A 21,533-nucleotide genomic window follows, 5' to 3' on the forward strand; every position below is an offset into this window, starting at 1 on the left:
GCTGGGGGCAGGGGGCAGGAAAAGGGCAAGATGCCGGCTGCCGCGTTTGTGACCCCAGCTAGCTGGCACTGAATGAAGGGGTGGCTGTGCTCGCCATATGTTCACAAGGCAGCTGTCTGCAGAGAAGATGGTGAGGTACGTTCACTCCTCCTCCTCCTCCTCCTCCTCCAGACAGCAAAGGAGATGCATGAAAGAGCTGATTCAAAAGGTCGAAAACATTAAAGCTATAAAGAGCCAATGCATTTATTTTATGGATGAGAAAACCATTTGCGCAGCACCTGATAGCTCCTCCTTGCCAAAGACAGGACAAGGAGCCTGTGCATCCATCCAGTCTAGTTGTATTTGCCCTTCACTTGGATCCCTTTCTTCTCCAAAGGGCACTCAGCATCACTGATCAAGTGGTAAACAGTAAGGCAAGGTTCCCCCCAAATCCCACAACCATTGAAACATGCGAGGAACAATTCGAAGTCAAATGCTTTCTACTCACCTTTTATTTTGGACTTAACTGCTGCTGACGCAGAATTAGAGTAGCCTTATACACACTGAATATGTCAACTAATTGGTTTGAATCACTAATTGTACTTTAATCTTCCTTTGCTAGCCTTCTCTCTGAACTTAATTATCTCCACGGAAGGGTTTGAAATCCACAGCTACTACCTTAACCCACCTGTGGCACTTTTGACATTTGATTAAATTCTACTAAAATATGAAATAAAAGTAACATTTAGGCTGATGATTATTTGGGACTTATTAGTTGAAGGAATTAAAGTAATGAAATTACTTTTCCATTTTTGTTAATGAAAAGTAATTTTATTTTAAAATATGAACATTATATATGGTCTTAAAATAGTTTGCAATTATGTATTTATTTGTATAATTATTTTATTTATGTGTCTCTCCTGTACCAGAAGTTCTGTAGGGGTCTGGTTTTTTTTTTCCATTCTACCCCCATGCTTAATACAGTTCTTGGCATAGTGGTACTTGAAAATTATTTCTGAAATGAATGACCAAAAGGTTAAGCATTTCCAGGAACAGCGATTACATTTTTTAGAAATGATATGGTTAAAATAACTCATTTGTTGTTCTCGCCACTAGTTTAATTTAGTGACCACTAAATGGAAACAGAGCTTTCTTGGTTTCATTTAGTGTTTTGTTTGACTTTTGACATTCATACGATTGTTACAGTGTTCTTCCTTGGTCTTAAATTATAAATAACTTTTAACGAATCCAAGATGATGATTTATGTCTGGGGGTCTTTTGTTGGTTTCATGGTGACTTAAGATAGAAAACTCAAAGTAATATGGGCTTTCGTGATTGATTTGACAGGTTATCATGACAATCATATTGTAATTCGGTGGTTCTGGGCTGCAGTGGAAAGATTCAACAATGAACAACGACTAAGATTGTTACAGGTAAGATGCCATTAGTTAATTTTTTTTAATGCATTAATATAATCATTCTTGGAATTGCTTTAATAACTGCTCAGTATCCTCAGTAAATGCATCCCATGTTTATCTGCGTGTCTGGGATACACTGTTTTCAGACTCTTCTGATTGCATGGTTCTGTGGCTCCATCACTATGCAGAACATCCCAAACCAAGTCCAAGCATGACAATTAGAGTTGTGAGGAAGTGCCAACTCCAGGTCAGCAATCCCAGGAACAGCATCTGCCTTCCGGGCAGTTTGATCCCTTCAGCAAGAGGTCCCTGGGCACTCTGCAGGCCAGCATCCCGGGCAACAGAAAAAGATAATCTTCAGTCCCTTAAGAAGTGACCCAGTTCCTTGTTAAAGAGTCCTTTCTTTTCTTCCATCTGACTTTCCACAGACTTGAGATAGCTGTGAAGTTTAAGAACTCTGGGAAAACTGACTCGTTATTTTCTTGTGGTGGTTATAGTTATACAGGGCAATTGCTGGTTGGTTGCAGCTAAAGAAATATCAGACACGCGGAAGCCTTTTGGGTACTTAGGCAGAGCCTTGCAAGTACACGCAGTCTTAGCTACTTTGGATCACAGATCTGGTTCTCACATTCTTGTTTTTCATTCACCTTAAGTTGGTCAGGGACTGATGCTGAGCAGACTTAGGTTAACTGATATACCCACTTTATTAATCTGCGAGGGAAAGTATACCTGATTTAAGTTCCTGAGCTAGCCAGCTGTTCAGGAGGCTGTACCTTCTGCAGACCCTCCACATCGCCTTTCCCTTTGTAATGCACTGTCCTTCCTTGGTGACCTCTGGCACTTTGTCGGAATTTTCATGCTATGATCACCCTATGCCTGTAAAGTTCTGCCTTCTGAGCTTTCCCACCGGTGAGCGGCATGCTGCCCTACTCCAGGACCTCCTTCTGCCCGTGAATGATGCCAAGCCTCTCCTGCCAATTGGACTCTTGGCTTCACCTTCTCCTTCTCTTTTCTGGGGTTGATAGTTTGTTACGGGCACGTCCAGCATTCCCTACGAAGGATTTGCTTCCCTCCGAGGGAGTAACGGCCCAAGAAGGTTCTGCGTGGAGAAATGGGGGAAAATCACCGCTCTTCCCAGGTAAAGTGGAAAACGTTTCTTTCTTTATTGCTACCACAGTGTTCTCGATGGTAGGGGTGGGGGGAGGCCTTTAACTTATGCATATATTGATTTATTACCGTTTTTTTATGTTGAAAGTTTGGGAGAGTGGAAAAAGCTTTTAGAATGAATTTATCTTGGATTATCTTTCTAAATGAAGGGAAGAAAAAGATCTTCCTGGTTATACTTAAAATACATATGTACATCTCTTAAAATACAGAATGCAACAGAACCAAAGCATTTGTTAGTAATAGGAAAGCAATGTTTGGTTTGGGCTTCCGAGAACTATGGCTCTAATTTATGTTTTCAGAAGCTCTGGTTTTAAGTTTATATTGATGAGTATTTAGAATCTCTTCACTAAAAAGGACCATTGTGGTTTCCAAGGAACAGTAAATCATGTGAATGTGCTCTCTACCTCTTTGTCTGTATCATGCGTGCCTTACCTCCACATGAATGCTGTCTGCCTTGTCTGCACTACATTCTCATTCGTAATAAGATGATGCATTTCCTTGGAGTGGAAAAAAAATTTGCTTTACGATTGCTACTAATTAATATAAGAGACTAATAAGACAGTATTATAAGTAAAAAAAAGAGGGGTGAATGGAACTAACGGGGGCTGGAGCGAAAGAAAAAGAGAGTGCAAATGAACAAAAGAGAAATGTAGAGGAGTTGATTTTGGAATTCCTTTATCCAGTCAGCAGCAATTTACAGAATTTTTGAGGTATAAAGGATTTCAGATTGCCTCTCATTTTACTAATAATAAAGCTGCAATCTGGGGAGGTTAAGCCTTCCCAAGTGATATTAGGAACCCGACGTTTCTTCAAGTACAGTCTGACCTCCGTATCTGCAGCTTGTGCACCCACAGATTTAACCAACTGTAGATCAAAAATATTTATTTTTAATTTCCAGAAAGTTCCAAAAAACAAAATGTGGATTTGCTATAGGCCAGCAACTACTTACATAGCACTTACCTTGTATTAGGTATTTCAAGTAATCTAGAGATGATTTAAAGTATACAGAAGGATGTGTGTAGGTTATATGCAAATAATATACCATATTATGTAAGGGACTCGAGCATCCACGGACTTTGGTATCCACTAGGGGGTCTTGGAGCCAATCCCCTGTGGATGCCAAGGGATGACCGTACAAGTGACTTTGGGAAACCTGTTAACAAGACTGTCTTCCTAGCAATTGCAAGGCTCTGGTTCTTACTATGTTCCAAGCATCAGCACATGAAAAAAATCGGTGCTGAAAATAAAGATACAAAGAGCAAAGAATAGAGGAAGCTCAGGCCTGGCCTGAGCCTCCTCCATCACCTTGGGTGCATCTCAGTCTGTGAACAGAGGCGCTGCGTCTAACCATCTAAGGATTACCTGGCATGTCTGATGCTTCAAATGTGGGAGACCTTTATTTCATTATTTAAAGAAGTATTTTACTTTATTTATACCTAAAACATGATTTTTTTTTTTTGCCCTTTAAACCACATTTGCATCTCAAAGGCAGATTTATAATATCTGAGTAGGGCTTTTTACCTTTCTGATAAACTCAAGGGTTTAGCATCAGGGAGGCAGGAAAGGGCATATGAGTTGTGTCCTTTCTCTTGAAATCTGTTATTGTAAAGATTTCCTTTTGTAAAGTAGATGGAATAAACTGTAACAATAGGCAGACACATCAGCTGTTCATGTGGAATCACTGCAATTTTCAGCAAACCTGGTGGTCAGAGAAAGGCAATTTGGTATAAACATGAAACTTTAGCTTCAGAGAGACAGGGCTCTATCTCAGGTCTGTTGCTTGCCCACAGTGGGGTGTTGGAGAAGTTACTTAACCTCTCTGAGCCTTTGTCTCCTTATCTACTTTGTAGGTTAGTAGTTCTGAAGATTCAGTGAAATCATTCATATGAAATATTTACTGCTCACCCTGATAAACAGCCAGTTGATGGTGGCTGCGGCTATGATTTTGTCGTCATCATCATGTGTACTCTATGTTGGGCTGTAGCAGATTGGAAAGAGCACAGGGTTGGGAGTTAGATGATGGGGGTTCTAGTCCCACCTCTGCCACCAGCTAGGGACTGAGACGATCACTTGAACTCTGGGCCTCCATTTCTTCTTTAAAAGGCCAGGGAGGGGTGGTATATTAGGTCTGGTTGAATAATAAGTAGCGTGGACACGTTGCTGAAGAATCTTGGGGGTCAGGCCAGATTGACTTTTCTACTTCCCTCTGGAGCTGCAGGAAGTGCCTTGCTGACTCATTACAAATGGCTGTGTTCTTCAGTAACGTTGCGTACACACAGTTGGGCAACAGGTGTTGTTGTTTCTTCCTTTCTTCATTATGACCTAAGGCTGTAGGTTCTGGATTCCTAGTTCTACCCAGATTATAAAATAGCAATAAATAAAGATACGAGGCACATCAGGCAAGCAGACTGTTTTCATACCTTGTCTAAGCAAGCCCTAACTTTTTAGGTCCCATGGGAGCAAAGAGCCACTTGGCTATTGTACTTCACCATTTGTCAACTTACAGAACCTGGTTAGGAGTCATGAGTAAGAGCTAAGCCCTATGATGCACTAGCTGTGTGATGCTAAGAGCCTAGATCCAGCGCTGAAGAGTAGGAATAACAACGCTCAAACACTCAGAGTGTCTGGTGACAAGTGAGTGAGATAATGTGTATGTGTATTCCTTAGGGATAGTAGGATTTCTTGATTCTTTTAAACCTTTTATTGTGAATCTTCTGTAAGCCACCATACTGCTGAAACTATTAAAATGTGCTCCACAAAAAAAGTACATTTGGAGGAAAAAATAAAAGGAGAACTTCCATACATGACCATATAGTTTTATAGGAAGTGATTTCTCCACTGATAACATTGTCATCACCCTTTATGAAATATGAGGTGTTACATAAGTAGGAAAAAGATCTCTAAGATTGGCTCTGATCTAAAAAGATAGTTTTATACGATGACTGAGTCCGTATTTTCCTACCATCAGAACAGATACACTGAAGCCATTTTTCCTGCTATTTCCTGCTAGGTTTAAGTTGCAGAACTGTGGAACTGGTCTGTCTCAACCTGATCAACCCCAATGTATTTTTTTTTCTTATTAGCGAGATGGTGTTTAACAATTCAAATGTGACATTGTGCACATTGGAGACAAAATGAATGGGTGTTCTTCTTACTTAAAAAATGTATTCTTTAAGAAGTCTGGCATCATCCCGTGTCAGGTCTGGGAGGCTGTACCCTGGAGACAGGAAGTGGCTTATAAAGGATGAGGGCTGGCAATCCCGGCAGAAGGGATGGCGTCTTAGTCTCTCTCAACCTGGATGATTGAGGGCCTTTCAGCCTTTTGAGCAAGCAAATGCAACTCCCATTCTTGTCTCAGATTCCATGGTCCCACACCGCAGGAGCAGTGAATAGCACTACTCACCATGTGGGCCAAGGAGCGCAGTGAAGTATATAGTGTTGTCTGGGAAGCCAGTATGAGTTGAATCCCTGGCTCTTTTTTCTGTCTTGTGGTGACAAAGTAACTAGAGACCAGATGATAAATAATGATGGAGGCAGACGGGTGTCTGTGGAGGCTTATAGCCTGAACACATCACTGTACTTCCTCTGCTTGGTGGTTGGTAGTTAGCTCTGTATTTTGAATTTCTGTAGAAGATTTCCTGTTCCTTGTGCACTGATGGACTCATGAGACAGTAAATTCACTTTATGGCAATTGCTTTTGAACATTCTGAGAAACAGGCTGCTCACATGCAGGCAGGAAAATGCAAGTCAAATCCCCTCGCCCAGGGTGGTACAAACTTGACGTGTTCGTCTCAGAGGCTCTTGCCAAGTAGGATGCTGGGCAGAGGAGTGGGGGAGCTGCAGTCATGATGGGGGGGGCGTTGGTTTTGCCAAAAGGGAGAAACGTTCATTTTGGAAAATGGCTGTGTCTAGAGATTATTAGAAGTGAAATGCTGCCCCAACTTTAAAAAAAAAGGAGCAAGAATTAATTATGAAATGAGTGTCTCAGGGAGTTTTTCCAGTGGAAAAGAACTTAAAAAGGTAAAATTGTTTTTTTAATGATACTTTGTTTTTCATTTTTAAAACTCTGCTTTTTATTCTTATGTAAAGCAAAATTTTCACCAAAAATGCCATGAAGTTAAAAATGAAAATATATATATGTATATAATAAATAAAAAAAACATATATATAAAGTCCACTTTTCAGATAACTTCTAAATATACTTCTACTAATTTCTACACACACACACACACACACACACACACACACACACACATTTAAAAACAAAATACAACGCATACATTGTTTACAACCTGCTTTTGGTTTACCAAATATCACTAATCATGAACATCTTTCCATGTCATTAAATATTGCTCTACCATGTCATCAATAATTCAATTTTTCCTCTCTTAGTATGGAGAGCATTGTCTTCTGTCAAAGTGAGCCATCAGCTAGGAAAATTGGAAAGGAAATGAGGAGCTCTCTTTAATTAAAAAAAAATTTTCAGAACAAGAGATGGGCACTGGAAGCATCCGTGGTGCCACCTCATTTTTGTATTTGCCTTGAGGCACCCCCCGTGGTCTGCCAGTTCCCCGCCAGCTGCTGCTCGGCTGAGGTGCCCCCGTCTGAGAGGGAAGGGGCGGAAGGCCCGCTGCAGTGGGCTGCTCCGTCCCTTAGTCTCTGATGTCAGGCCCTCTTCCACACGTTCCCTGTCGTCCCTCTTACTCAGTTCATACTATCTAACAAGACTACTCTAAGTTCTTACTTTACCATTGAATCAGCATGTGCTTAAAAACAAAAGTATACCAGTGATGACTAGTAACATTACCTTATTAAAAATCCTTTTATAAGCTGTACTTTTTGGATCGGTCTTTACTTTGGGAAGTGGGTAAAATGATCATAAAACAGATTTGTCTGAAAAAGGACTCCAGTAATTAACATAAAAATTAGAGCTATCATTTGTAATTACTGAATGGAATGAGAGGAGGTGGAATGCTGCTGTCAACAGAGGAGCATCATCCCAGTGGCCACAGCTGCAAGCCATGAAATGTGTATTTGTGAGGGACAGACATTACAGCTGTGAAGGAATGCTCATCCCTCGTCATTGGCTTCAAGACCGTAACTAGTTTGGGCTCATTTTTTTCCACCACCCTAGTCCACTGCACCAGCACCTCTCCCCCGGGCTACCACAGCAGCCTGAGGGCTGAACTCCACCTTCAGTTCCTACATCCTGTAGTTTATTCTGTTCTCAGTAACCTGAGGGAATTTCTGAAATCTCCAGATCACCTCCCTCCCCTGCTTATACCCTCCAGTGGCTTAGAGCGAAATCCAAACTCCTTGCCAAGGACCACCAGGTCGGGAGCCTGGCCTGGCCCTCCACTCCAGCCTCAACACATACACCCTCCCCTGGTCTCCTGTAACCACCAGCCTTCTTCTTGCTGGACCTTGAGTGTGCCAAACTTAATTCTGCCTTAAGACTCTGGAACTTGCTGCCCAAACTCTTTTTGCCAGTTCTGCGCGTGGCTGGCTCAATCTCATCTCTTGAGGACTCAGTTCGGGCATCATCTCCTTAGAAAGGCCCTCCAGGTGTCTGCTCCCCCCGGCCCCGCCCCCGCCCCGTGTACCTGCCATTCTGTCATACTTTGCTGCCTTTATAAGCCTTACTTCAGTTCAGCCATTGTGTTTAGTTGTTGGTTTACTTGGTGACGACCTGTCACCTTGTCTCGGATGTAACCCCATGAGAGCAAGGACATTGTTGAATTGACTGTGGTTTTGCCCCTAGCGCTGAACCATAGCACGTAATTGGTACTCAGTATTTTTAGTGAATTCTTATACTTCAGCGACTACTCCGGACCACTCCAGACACGATGTGCCAAGATCACTTTTGTATCTTTGTATCCTCGTCTGAACGTTTGGGGTGGATACTAGTCATTACATCACAGAGCTGTTTTGAGGATTAAGTGAGAGAACATGTGGCGAGTGCTTAACATGTTGCCTGGCACATCAGTCAATAAATTTAGCTATTTTTTCTCTTGTTCCTCATACCTAGCCATCAGAGCTGGCATGGTATTCTATGCGATCTTAAATGTGTGAGAAACAAGCTGCATCTACCCAGGATATATGTATTTTGTTTGGGCCTCCACAAGTCCTCATCCTGGAACTGTTCCTTACTGGGTTTTCTTCTGTTACGTTTAAATTTGTGCGTTTAAAAAGTACGCACTCTTGGTCTTTTCCCAGGGCCATCCTCAGGTGACAAGTGACCTGCTCATATGCATAGTTTGAAGAATGTCTTCTGCTGGTTATCCCTGAACGCAGGAACTCCCACGGTGGGAACATTTCTTGTATTTATGGATCCAGGTGCATTTTAACCAAGGCAACCTAGTGAGTCTTTGGAATATTTTAGTTAGTAAATCTAATTCCCCTAACAAGCCGTTAGCTATTCGTTATGCACTATTATATGCAAAACCTTGTGGGGGAAATAAATTGATCTCTGTCCAAAACATAGAGAGGGAAGTAATAGGTATTTAAATGAACAGATGAGCAACACCACTGCCACCAAATGAGTAGTGGGTGTAGCAAGTGTCATGGAATTCCTTCCCACTGATTCACAGTTCTTGAACACCTGGCGAGTGTTGGGGTTGTGTTGTGCCACCATGGTCTACACAACTATTTGTGAACTAGTCTTAGCGAGAATTCCTACTCTAAATCTCATGATGTAAGAAAGTATGAGTGGGGATAATAAAGAAATTATGAATCTTTTAAAAAATCGTAACAAAATGTATACCTTTGTGTTAATAAATCTCTCTAGGCTAACAAAGCAATCACTGAATTACTTTCATTGAATTTTATCCCTCTGTGTGACTGGTATCTTTGGATTTCTCATGCTGGTTAAAAGCTCCAAATTTATCATCTACCCCCTGCCCATTTCCTCTATTCCATGTCCTGTTTAATGGTATCTCTGCCGTCTCACTCTTCACACTCAGTCACTAGCTCCCTTTAATCCGTGGGATAAATGAGAAGGGTTCCTGCATGAATGCCCCTCGCTCCCTGATGTGACCCTGCATCCCCATCTGGCTTCAGGTCCAGCCTTGGCTCCTGTCACTCAAGCACTCATAGTTCTCAGGTTTCCTGATGGTGCAATGCTTCCTCACGCTTCCAGGCAGTCTGCTAGGAACATCCTTCTCCTTGTTGATCCAGAAAAACCCTCCACACCTACAAATTCTTCAAGGCTTGGCACAGAGAGTGTCCTCTATAAAGCCTTTCCTGACTCTGCAGAGCAGGCTTGTAACTCATTGTGTGCAAGGCCAGTAGTAGCCCATGTGAATCTTTTGGATTAGACAAAGGTTTCTTGCAGTTTTCTAGACACAAGCAGCCCTGACATAGGGCTTATGGATTGGTGAGCCGAGCCACAGGGAGGCTGGATTTCAGTGCCCACTGGCCCCAGCCGGATCCCCTAGTACAGAGCACAGGCGGCCTGACCTCTGTGGTCCCATCTGCCCGCCTGTTTTGCTGTCAGAGTGTAAACTCCTTGTGGGCAGAGACCTCCTCTACCAGGGCACCTCTCAATGCCTGGCCCACAGTATGACCTCAGTATCTGTTCAATGAGTGAAGGAATAAATGAAATGTAATGCAAATTGAAAAATTAATTTTTGTTCATCAGGGCAATTTGTATAGGAATGACAAGCTTTCAGAATACGGGGTCCTCTGGAGGGGCATAATAATAAAAGGATCTGCTGGTGGAAGTGCTCGGGTGCTGCCCGAACACTCATTTGGGCCCTCAGTTAGGGGCCCTGGAGCCCAAGGGAGCCCTCTGTGCCTGCTCCACAGCCCAGCTCCATGCGACCCGCTCCTTCCTCCCACACGCCCGGCCGGCTAGAGCTGCTGGTACACTGACTCCCTGCCGGGGAAGCCTGGGGGCTCTCTCTCACATGGGGGAACTTTGGACTTGACAGGGAAATTCGGTCAGGAATACTCCCATTTGCAAAGAACTCATGACATTAAAAAGTGGTAAGTTCTAATATCCCTTAGGAATTTTCCAGATTGCCTCCAAGTATTTGTTTTTGACCTATTAGTTACTTGATGAAAAGGTGGGACTAGGACTAAGGAGACATCTGAAAGATTAGGCACCACTGCCAATTGAAAAGAAAGAGAGTATTGATAAAACTCTTTCTAAAGTATAATGCAAGTAAAAAGGATTTATTAGATTTATGTACATTTTATTTCTAGGACCACGTCTGTTATAAGATGAAGCCCAGAGTTCTCTCCTCCTTTCTCTCTCTTTAAAATCCTGATTGTAATTTCTTCTTTGTCTCATATTTTGCACCCTTATAAGCGACCAAAAATCCCTTCTGGGAAAATACAAATAAGTTAATAAATGCATACAGAGAGAGAGAGAAATACATTAATCAATTAATCCATCTATGAAATTTAGATGTAATTGTGATGCTGTGGGCTCACTGAATTTGGATAATTGACTTATCTGTCTATAGGAAAGAGGTGAGGGTAAGTATGTGACCTCCTGGTTAACATTTAAAGAATCCAGAAAGCACCAAGAGATCTATTAAGTCAGGCCAGATGTCTGGAGGGTTTTTAAATCTTCTTTATACTGATGCCAGCATGATTTCCCAAAGACGGGTTCAGACCTGCTCTCCGTGAGTGGTTCTGGCTGCATAGATTAAAATGAGGTAAACTCATTATAGCCTTAGTGTGGCTGGCTTTGAAAGATTTGAAAAATGTTCTTTTATTGAGACTGAATAACTGGATGTGCTTTTGCTGCCAATATCAACATAGTCCAAGGGCCCTTCTGTTATTTTCTGCTAGAGTTTTCTTAGGACATGGAATGAGGCAGGAGAGGGGGTGTGAAAAGCCTCAGAGGATTGTGTTTTGTTTTGCCTTTTTTTTTTTTTTTCTTTCTGTTCTTGGCTCATACAGCAAGTTGATGGTAAATATTGGGCAATCCATTTAACCACACTATTCCTCAATTTCCTTATTAGCAATGCTGTCTTGTTTAGAAAGAGTTTTGAAATTTTTGCAAGCATACAAAACACTGATGTGCGTAGCCGATATCTTATTTCCAATCCAATTGACTTTTCTCCAGGGGTGGAGCCTACCTGCCTCAGACTCATTTGGAGTGATAGTTACCATGCAGATCCCTAGGCCCACCAAAACCTTCTAATGTCGAATCTCAGGGGCTGCACCCCAAATTCTCCATTATAAACAAGCTTCTTGAGTGATTCTGATGACCTCCAACATAGCTCTCTGAGTGTCTCTGCTTTCTGGTGAGACTGAGATAGAGCTAGATGGCTTGAACACCTAAAAAATCCCCTGGTATCTCCCAGAGTTTTCTGGACTGACCCAAACTGGACCATTTTCCCCAGCGTTATAGCATATTGTGATTGAGTCATTCATTTTAAAAATATCTGAAGGTTTGTTTTGCTAATCCTTATCCTCAGAATGTATGCAGTCTGGTAGGATGTTGAGGGCTTGCAGTATACAGTCAGGGGTGGGATGAAATTCACACTCAGGCTCCAAAAGTTAAAGAACAGAGCGTTAGTCTCCCTGCTTTCGGTTTAATGTTGGACTTCCCCTAGGAACCCAAGGTTGCAGTCCTATTCTTGATCTGACCTTTGGAAAACCATTTAATCTTTCTGCAGTTTCCCCCTCAACAATACATGCTTGCTCCATCCTCATGAAACATTTTCCAGGGGAGCTGTTCAGTTTATTCAGAAGGAAATTTCTACCACGGTAACCATGTATTATGCAACCCGATGATTTAGGAAGCAGTGGTAGCCTTAGATTGTGGATCAGTAGTGGTGATTATGTCTTGTGACTGAAGAGGGTCAAAAAAAAGTATCCATTCCTTCCTTTTGTGTCCATCAGTGGATGAATGGGTTAACAAAATGTGGTATGTATGTACAATGGAGTATTATTCAGCTTTAAAAAGAAAGGAAATTCTGACCCATGCTACAACATGGACTTGGAGAATATTATGCAAGTGAAATAAGCCAGTCACAAGGGATGAATACTGTAGGATTCCACTGACCTGAGACAGTAAATAAAGTTTAACTATATTTATTTCAGAAATATTGAAGTGATTCATAAGAATAAAAACTTAAACATGTGACTTTGTGAAAACAGCCTGTTAATAATCATAGCTCCTAAAATTTCACCTTAATTCAGGAGCATTTTTTTAAAGTCAAAGTCATTTAGCTCCCACAAACAAACCGTTGTACATTCCGAGTAAAACGCTTCCTATTTCATGTCAAAGGTGCTGATTTGCTTCCTGATAAGATGTACTATTTGGAGACTGTCTATTTTTTATTGTGATTCAGGTGCAAATAACAGGAAAGCATATTTTTTTCCTATCTTGGCAGAAGGGGAGGTATTTCTAAAAACAGAATGCTTAACGTAATGATTTAAATGGCCATTATTTTGCATTGTGAATTAGGAGAAAACAGATTATAGTACAGGATTCAAAGAAGTAACAATGATCTACTAACTTCGACAAGGAAGTCCAGCCAGGGAATTTCCCAAGACTCTAAATCGTGAGGCAGATTCATGGGTCTTCAGAGACACTCAGTGCTCTTCCTCGACCAGCAAAATGAAAAAATGCAAAACCATCGATTTTCTGAGAGATGTTCAGGCAAATGCCAACTGTGAAAAGGAATTACTTTGCAAGAGCTTCTACTCATGTCTTTTAGGGGGAAAAAAAGAAAAAACCTTACATCAAAAGAGAAACAAAAAAACCCAAACTTGTCTTTGTAATTCTTAGGCAACTAAACAAATAGTATTATGTATGTCATATAGATTTTCAATGGTTGTGAAAATGCAAAGAAAATATTTTCTGAAGATCCCATTTCCCTGAGAGAAATTCAATTCTGAATTTTTTTTAATTCAAAGTGTTTTCAAAGTGTTTCCAAACGGAGTGTGAAAATTGGCAACAAACCAATATGAATCTGAGACACAAGCACACCGCGCACAGGAACAATCTCAGTCCACTCTAGGCATTCTCAACTCTGTTCTTGCTTCTTCTGTTCACAGAGCTCACACTTGTTTTAACCGTCTGGACCTCCCTCCGTACCCATCCTTCTCCATGCTTTATGAAAAACTCTTGACAGCAGTTGAAGAGACCAGTACCTTTGGACTTGAGTGACCTGGAAGCACAGTGCCTGGCTCCGTGTGGACAGGCAATTCCAGACGCTGCCCCTAGAAGAGTGGCTGGATTTTGAAAGTTTCAAGAGTATGCTTCCGTCAGAGGAAAGCCGAGTGGTATTATTTTCTAGGAACACACGCTCTGTGTTTAGGGACTGGATGGTGGTGATGAGTCCTCTTGGAAGATTTTGGGTGAGCTTGATGCCCAGGGAACAACCCAACAGTCTCTCAATCAACAGTTCTTGAATGCCAAACTTCTTCCCATTTGTTGTGTTCCAAGACAAAGGTGAACCTGTACGTGGTCAGCTCCATGGTAACTTTCAGAGACTCAGGAGAATCTTGAAACTTACCTTTGAACGTGGTTCAAGCCAACCTGGCAACACTTGGCCCAATCTCCAAATTAGTGCAAGTTAAATAATGTAATAAAAACAAATATATTTCCTGAAAGTACATTCATTTAAGCCCTGAGTTATAACAGAATATTCATTTTCTTGCTTATGAGTGCCTGCATGGTGTGCACATAGGTTTCAGCTTTCATGGGACACGAGTGAAAATGAAACCAAGTCAATATGAGGTAACTGTAAAGATATGCAATAAGGTGGTCTGTGACAATGTATATGCAAAGTGGTATATGTGTAATTATGGCTGAAGATAAACTGTTACATAGTGAATTACTAATGACAGATTCTATGCTTTATAATGCATGAAAACAATTTTAAACTAGCTAGCAATTAATCACAGCATATCAGGAAAAAGTACACAGTGAGTTCTGTTTATTTTTTATAGCTTCCGTATATTTATGTTCTCTAAGATGTATATAAGAACCTACCCATCACACTGTATGTATCATCTGTTCCATTTTCATGTTCCATGCTTACTCGGGCATCATGCTAGTACGTATCCTTCTAAGCACTCTCAAGGGAACAAAAGGGCCTTTTATTTTTATAAAGGTACAAAAAAATTCCCCGAAATATTTTGCACTGAATGTACCAAAGTCGAAGGGACATTACAATATGACTAACAGCAACTCCATCACTTGACAAGTATGATAGAAAATAGCTTCTAAATCAAACTTCCTTCACAGTGCCATGTCTACCACTACAAGGACTGTGCATCTAAGTAATAATTTTTTAAGACTCACTATATGTGATAGTATGATATGCATTTATTTAAAATGCATTAGACTCTCTTCCATCCATCAAATACTTTACAGGATGGCATTTAATACAGATATTTCGTATTTCCCCCACTGCTTTTTATTTGTACAGCATCATCAAACACTAAGCTCAGCTAGGGAGCCATCAGCACCATCCAAGAGATCAGCTCTCTTTAGTAATAAGAACTCCATCCCCCTCATCAGTGGAGACATCGCCGACTGAAACCCTCAGTACTATATTTCTAAGCCTGCATTTTCACTGATGCATAATTTTCTTATCAATACTAAGAACCAGTTTTTCTATGATATCTCAGAAAGTGCATGACATCACTAATGTTATTTCTGCCTACCTAGTTTTATCAGAGGGTGTTCATTTTTATTGCTTTGGGGTTATTCCACATCATCATTTATTTCTTGATTTCTTGGCCGTAGCTAATCAGGTGTTCAGCAGAGTAAAGTTAAATTGTGGGTAATAAAAGTATTGGATTAAACCTTTGGTTTGCCAGCCCATGGTATTATAGGTATTGCCCAAACACTTCTTTGAGAACTATATTTATAGGTAGCCATGGAATTCCTATTATGGGATGTTGGCAATCTTACATTTTACAGAGGTCATCTGCATGGTTTTCCTAGGTGGCTTGTAAGAACTGATTGCTCTGTTGGTTAAGCTATGTTTACCATTGGGACCCTCCGAGGAATGCCACTCATGTTGCATTCCTGCACTAAAGGTGGGTACTCCAGTGTGGGGAAATGTTCTGGAAAAAAGATTACAGAAATCTAGAAATAAGAAGGGGAGATTTATCTGTATACTATACTTGTATCAGAAAGAAAGAGAAAAAAATTTAACTGGAAATGTTAGTTTGTACTTACTTATGAATATAAGTATATATTTAATTTTGCAAACTATTTTTACTTGTTTTTTTTCATTATAAGGAAAAATGGTATATAACATACTTTTTTTTAAAAGTTACATTTTTAATGGTATATAAGGTGTTTCAGAGCTGGCAGCTCTCTAAGCAGCTGATACAGAAGGTTGCATTTCTTTCTGAAATACTTTCAAAGACCATGTTAGCTTTCATTTTGGTTTGTGACACTGTTACCATATTCCACATTATCAGGTAAATGAGATTTGAAATAAAATTTCTTTCTTTAATTGTTTTTAACAAATACATTTCTTTGTTAAGGCATCCAACTTCTTTCCAAATACCAGTATAATCGCCTAGTTGCTACTGTTCTCAGAACTGGGAATGACCAAAGATGTACTTGTTAGGTCAGAACACCATGATCAATGATTATTATTCTTTGTTAGTAAAACAAGAGTCCAATAATAACTATTTAAAATATTGAATATTTCCACAAACTAAATGAGACTTTAATATACCGTACAAGTAGAAATATCCACAAATATCTTCTTCCGGACTGTAAACTCAGATCACCGGGCTGCTGGTCTTGTTGTCTTTAAGAATCCCATAAGGGATGCTCAGACAATAACATCTCATACTGTAAAAGACAGTCGCGATATATCAAATATGTATGCAGGGCATCTCTTGGGTGAATGCCGGTGCCCACTATTGGCATTCACTCAGTGCCGGCCACTGTGTTTGTTGATGGAGCTGCAAGATTCAAAATCTGCCCTTGAAAAGCTCACAGTGGAGTAGACACCAAGGTTCAAAAAAGTATTTTAAGTAAAGTTTGGTATGTTCTACAATCAAGGAATGAGGAGAGAATGGCTTGTTCCATCTGGGAGTTCCAATGAAGACTTCATACATGGGAGATACTGTGGCTAAAAGAAAATTAATAAATCATATAAATGCTCTTTCTGCTGGTGACTAATGGCATGTAACAGTGTGACAGTACTGGTCAAGTGTGGAAGCCCTGAGTGCATTTACACTAGGGTTTAAAGTGTATAGCTGGGGGCTGAACTGTGAAGGAACAATGTAAGGATCTTCAAATTATCCAAACAATGCCAAGATTAAGTTCAGCTGTTTTCCTCTGTTTTCTTTCATCTGTACTACAACGTACCTTTGGTTTTTCAGTCTGAAAAATCCCAGGCCTTGAGCCCACCCCACCTCTGGGGTCAAAACATTTTCCTTGTGCACAAAATGAATGGATCCTGGTCAAAGAAGTGTGGTCACAATTTTCTAGCACATGTTGTATTTATAATTTAGTGGAAATTCTGTAATAAATAACAGAAATTTGATTTCACTTGCGTAACAGTCGGAAGTTAAAAAAACTGTATTCAAATGATGAACGATAATGGTGGAACAGTTTTGAACAGCACTTTAGTTTCTCAATGCTTTCAGGTACTTGGTCTGTCCTGATCCTCACATGCTCTGTGCGGTAGAAGGTATCAAGTCCCACCTGGTTTGAGGCTGATGTTCATGGTGGCTGTGAGGTCAGTGTCAGTACTTTACAGTTACTGTTCTAGATTTCATCTCAGGAAATGTGGAGACGAATGTTTCTATTTGCCTATTCCAGTTTCAGTGAATTTTGCAAGATGTTTTGTCTACCCAGACTCTCATTTTTTTCAAACACTCTTAAAATGTGACCCCTTCTGAAAAGTCCATGAAGAAATTTGCATAATCATGGAAAAACTGCACATATCTTTAATATTTTCATCTTACTACTTGTTATGAGAAATTTAAAAAATGCAAATTTTGATTGCTCTTGGTGGATTTATATAGTATAGTTAGTTTTATCAAATATTATTTGGAAGCAAGATAATGAAAAAACACTTTAATCAGAAGCCTGATTTTTTATTTTTTTAATTTTGAATAAGGATGAATCTAAGAAGCCCTGATGGCTGACTTCCAGTGATGGGAATGAAGGACCCACTGCAGGTTTTCTTTTCCTCTCTGTCTTCCTCACATTCATCCAATTTTTCCTCTTTCTTTCTGCACAAATTCTATTTTTGACTTGGCCACATCTGACTAAGACGAACATCTGATAATGAAGAGCCTAAAAGTCTTCGCAATCCAACCGTATTCTGGAAATTCCCACTGCAGATGAAATGATGCTATCCTACCATTACAAGATACCTAGCACCCTGCATAGTAAAAACATGCAAATGAAGAGCAGGGCCTCATGTCCAAACTGAGTGTGACTCCCTTTTGTGCTCTCTTACTTGCTTTCTGATTTAATTGATAATTGAAAATCCTCTAGATCTTAGACACTTTGTTTCTATAAAACTTGAGTTTAAATGAACGAGAATGTCACTTTCAGTTAGATTTCTAATTTTGCAAAACCTATTACTTTTCTGGTTCAATTGTGTTTTCTAGATAGATTTGAGGCAAAGGTCTCAGAACATCAAGCTTTCCAAGGCCAACCATTGCTGCCTACTAGAAGGATGATAAAAAAAAAAATCAGAAAAGAGGAGTCCAGCAGTTGTGTCTCCTCCCACTCCCCCACCAAGAATGTAATGCTAATTATTGACCAGCTGTTGAGACTCGGGGATGGTAACTGCATTCCAAGGAGCTGGCACAAAGGATGTATTGAGTATGTGTGCACTATCCATATCAGAGCGGTCTGCAGGACTATGGCAGAGAGAGCATTAAAACCAGAGTGGAAGGATCATCTTAGGGCTTGCTGGTGGGGGTAGAAACATATACTTCAAATTAGTTTCTGACTTTGAGAAAAATAATGCTCTTCTGCCTAATGAGAGCACTCCTTGTTATCTACCTGGAGGAAAATACCCTCATTTTATACCTCCAGGACATTGATGAGATTTTCTGCATTGCAAAACAGAATTTAGCCCTGAAGTATTAAAGCTAACCAACCATAGCTTAATCAGGAGATTTGACAATTTAGCATTAAATTTTGTTGTGGATTATTTTTAACTTAAGAATTGTTAGTATTACTAAACTTTGTATGGGGAAGAAGAGAGAGGGTGTTGCTTGACACATTTATTGTGCTTAATTTGTTTTTTAGCAGACATTTGTTGACATCAGAATAGCTTTTGAGGCATTTTTCATGATCTCTAATGGCAGCTTAAATGTTCTATATTCATCTGGAAAGCAAAACCCTAAGAATCCTTTTACTGAATTACGAATGGAGACCTAATTGGTGTTTCCAATTTTTCAGGAAGTTAATCAAGACTGAAAATACAGTTGCTTAGGTTTCATCTGTAAGGTAGTTTTTTTGGTTTTCATGATCAAACAGTTCAGCAGAATTGGATGGCCCTAGTTGTATGGTTTCTGGGGCACACAGGAAGATTAGATTTGTATGTGTGATTTTTACATCTGGTGGCCTTGGACTGGTGATATCTTTCTATCCAATTTTCTTTAAGATATTACAACCCTGAGGAGTGTTGATAGGTATGTGGTATGATTCAAACTGAATCAGCTATTATTGATACAGATAAGAACCATTAGTAAACTTCTGGTTACTATCACCTTCTGTAAAAAATAAAAGGATGGCTAATGTTCAAGAAATACTTTGGAAGGATTAACCAGGAAACACACAAAATGGAATGTTCTTTTAGGACCCTAATGCTCTAAAAGATGTTATTACAACCTATTTTTCCTTATATGATATCATAAGTAAAATGTGAGACAGTTAATATGTTGGAAAGTGCATAAGATTCCATGTTTTTATAGTAGAGATGCAGGCATTCCAAAATAAATAAATAAAAATACATGCATCTCTCTTGCCTCTTACTGAAAGTATTAATCTAATTTTATGATAATGCTTACTTTTTAATATTAAGGCTCTGTAAAAAAAAAAAAACATTTATGTCTAAGATTTCAGTAGAGCACAGGTGGTGTATTTTTTTAAGCCTTTCAATTTCTTTTCACCAACTCCACCCACTGTGTCTGCTACACCATGTCATAATTAATAGCCATGTTTCTATTTTTGTTGAGTTGATTTAAGCTTCATATTTATTCAATGTGACTTTTCATAGAGAATAATAATGGGAAATATTTGCTATTGACATTAAGATTATACAGCTCTCATTTCACCTTATATTTAAATTTCATCTTTTTCTTTTTTTTACAAGCAAATAATGCAGACTGTTGACACCCTTGAAATGATTTGTGGGTGGTAATAAATAGAGCCTGGGACTCTGAAATGTAGGCTAGTTGTTTGTTTTCTGGAAAGTCTTTATTCTTATCCTCACCTGAACCCCTGACTTCTGTGTTGTATTTTTTTATGATTCTGAAATGCTTTGAGGGAAAGATATTTTAATGTGTACAATTTGTTTTATTTTCATACTGATCTCTATTTTTGTTTAAAACCGTGTTGCATCATGAAATCACTTAATCCAAAATAAATCTTCTTTAAAAAAACAGATTATGATTTTTCTGTGATACATTTGGAGAAGAAAAAACTCAAGAGAGAAGAGAACAAAGTAGTGATAAAGGTCTCCTGGGATTAGTATGCAGCTTTTTGGATACAGGAAGTTATCTTTTCATGATATTTTTAATTAGGAATCTATTTTGTTAATCCCTAAAAGATTATTTTACTGTTTGATAGGCCATAAATTCATGTTGAAGAAATGAATTAACACACATCGTAATCTCTTAACTCACATGGAGTGAGACTAGTTGTTAAACCAACTTGGTTGAATGCTTATTTCATAATCCATATGCACACCACCATCACCACTACCACCACATCAGTCTAATCAAACGGTCACATATTCACAGCCGACGGGGTCCAAGTAGATATTTAATGAATGAGACTGGCTGAGTGTAAACAGCAGGGAGAGGTGGGGTTTACTTAAAGAAGGTAGTCTCATATTTTGCTCCAGCAGGTTTTAGTCATATGAAATTCAGGTCTACTGTTGAAAGGTCTTCTGATTTATCAAAAGAAACCCAGAAATCTAAATTTTCATATGGTACTTCTAGATCTCTTTAATACCAGATGGGTCAAACAAATATGTTTATCAAAGTAGGTTGAATTGGCCTCACAGGTCCCCCAGTTTGAAACCCTTGTTTTACTCAGTATTGTTATTTGACACTGGATTGGTAATATAAAGGAATTGACCAAATAAATAAGATGTTACTGAGACATGGCAGTTAACAGGAAGAGATGGGGAAAGGAAAAAGGCAAGTATACTCTTTTAGGGCAGATAATCACTAAAGAGTGTACTTGAAAATGACCTTTGCTTACCAGTATCTTTCTGAAAACCAATTCATGTTAATTCATGTAAGTTAAGAGGATTCATGTCAGGAGTTCATGAAAGAGGTATGCCATTGGACTCTATTCTGTATTTTAAACTAGAAATGAATTTCATGTATCACATGAGAGCAGTTAAAGCAAAGATTCATCCTCTGTAACTGACTAAAGTTTGACATTGTTATTGAAAGAGAAGAGCAAGAAGCTACATCCATGGCTCTGACTTCCTGATTATCGCGTCATAACGTTCCCTCTATAACCTTTGACCTCAATGTGCTTTTATTATGATAAATTTATCTGCCTTTATTATAGTCTTTTAGTAAAATCTGAAGCCCGTTTACCTGGTGAATGTTTTAACAGTGCATAATTCCCACCATCCTGCTAACTGACCCTAGGAAGTCTTTCTTGATTTTTTTAAAAAAATTTCATCCTTTAACTAGAAAGCATTTAACCTCTTTAGCAATGAATGGAAAAAATTTTTCTTCCTACTTTCCTCTTTTTCTTGATCAAAACGTTTTACCTATTAATGCCTTTTTTTTCCTTCTAAACAGATACTTCCTTCTAAA

General features: G+C 39.4%; 1 protein-coding gene across 5 annotated transcripts in view; it reads left to right on the top strand.

Annotated features, from left to right (window-relative positions):
* Positions 1–20,137, top strand: part of HECW2 (HECT, C2 and WW domain containing E3 ubiquitin protein ligase 2) — a 333,893-nt gene extending 313,756 nt beyond the window's left edge. For all 5 annotated transcript variants that reach the window (XM_031452092.2, XM_064485134.1, XM_064485135.1 and 2 more), the window contains 3 exons: positions 1,327–1,412; positions 2,423–2,535; positions 13,584–20,137. In XM_031452092.2, the coding sequence (XP_031307952.1) occupies positions 1,327–1,412; positions 2,423–2,535; positions 13,584–13,695 (311 nt within the window). In that variant the 3' untranslated portion in view covers positions 13,696–20,137. The remainder of the gene's footprint in view (positions 1–1,326; positions 1,413–2,422; positions 2,536–13,583) is intronic.
* Positions 20,138–21,533: the final 1,396 nt, after the last annotated feature.

The sequence above is a fragment of the Camelus dromedarius genome, chromosome 4 (assembly GCF_036321535.1).
Source record: "Camelus dromedarius isolate mCamDro1 chromosome 4, mCamDro1.pat, whole genome shotgun sequence".
NCBI classification, from domain to species: Eukaryota; Metazoa; Chordata; class Mammalia; order Artiodactyla; family Camelidae; genus Camelus; species Camelus dromedarius.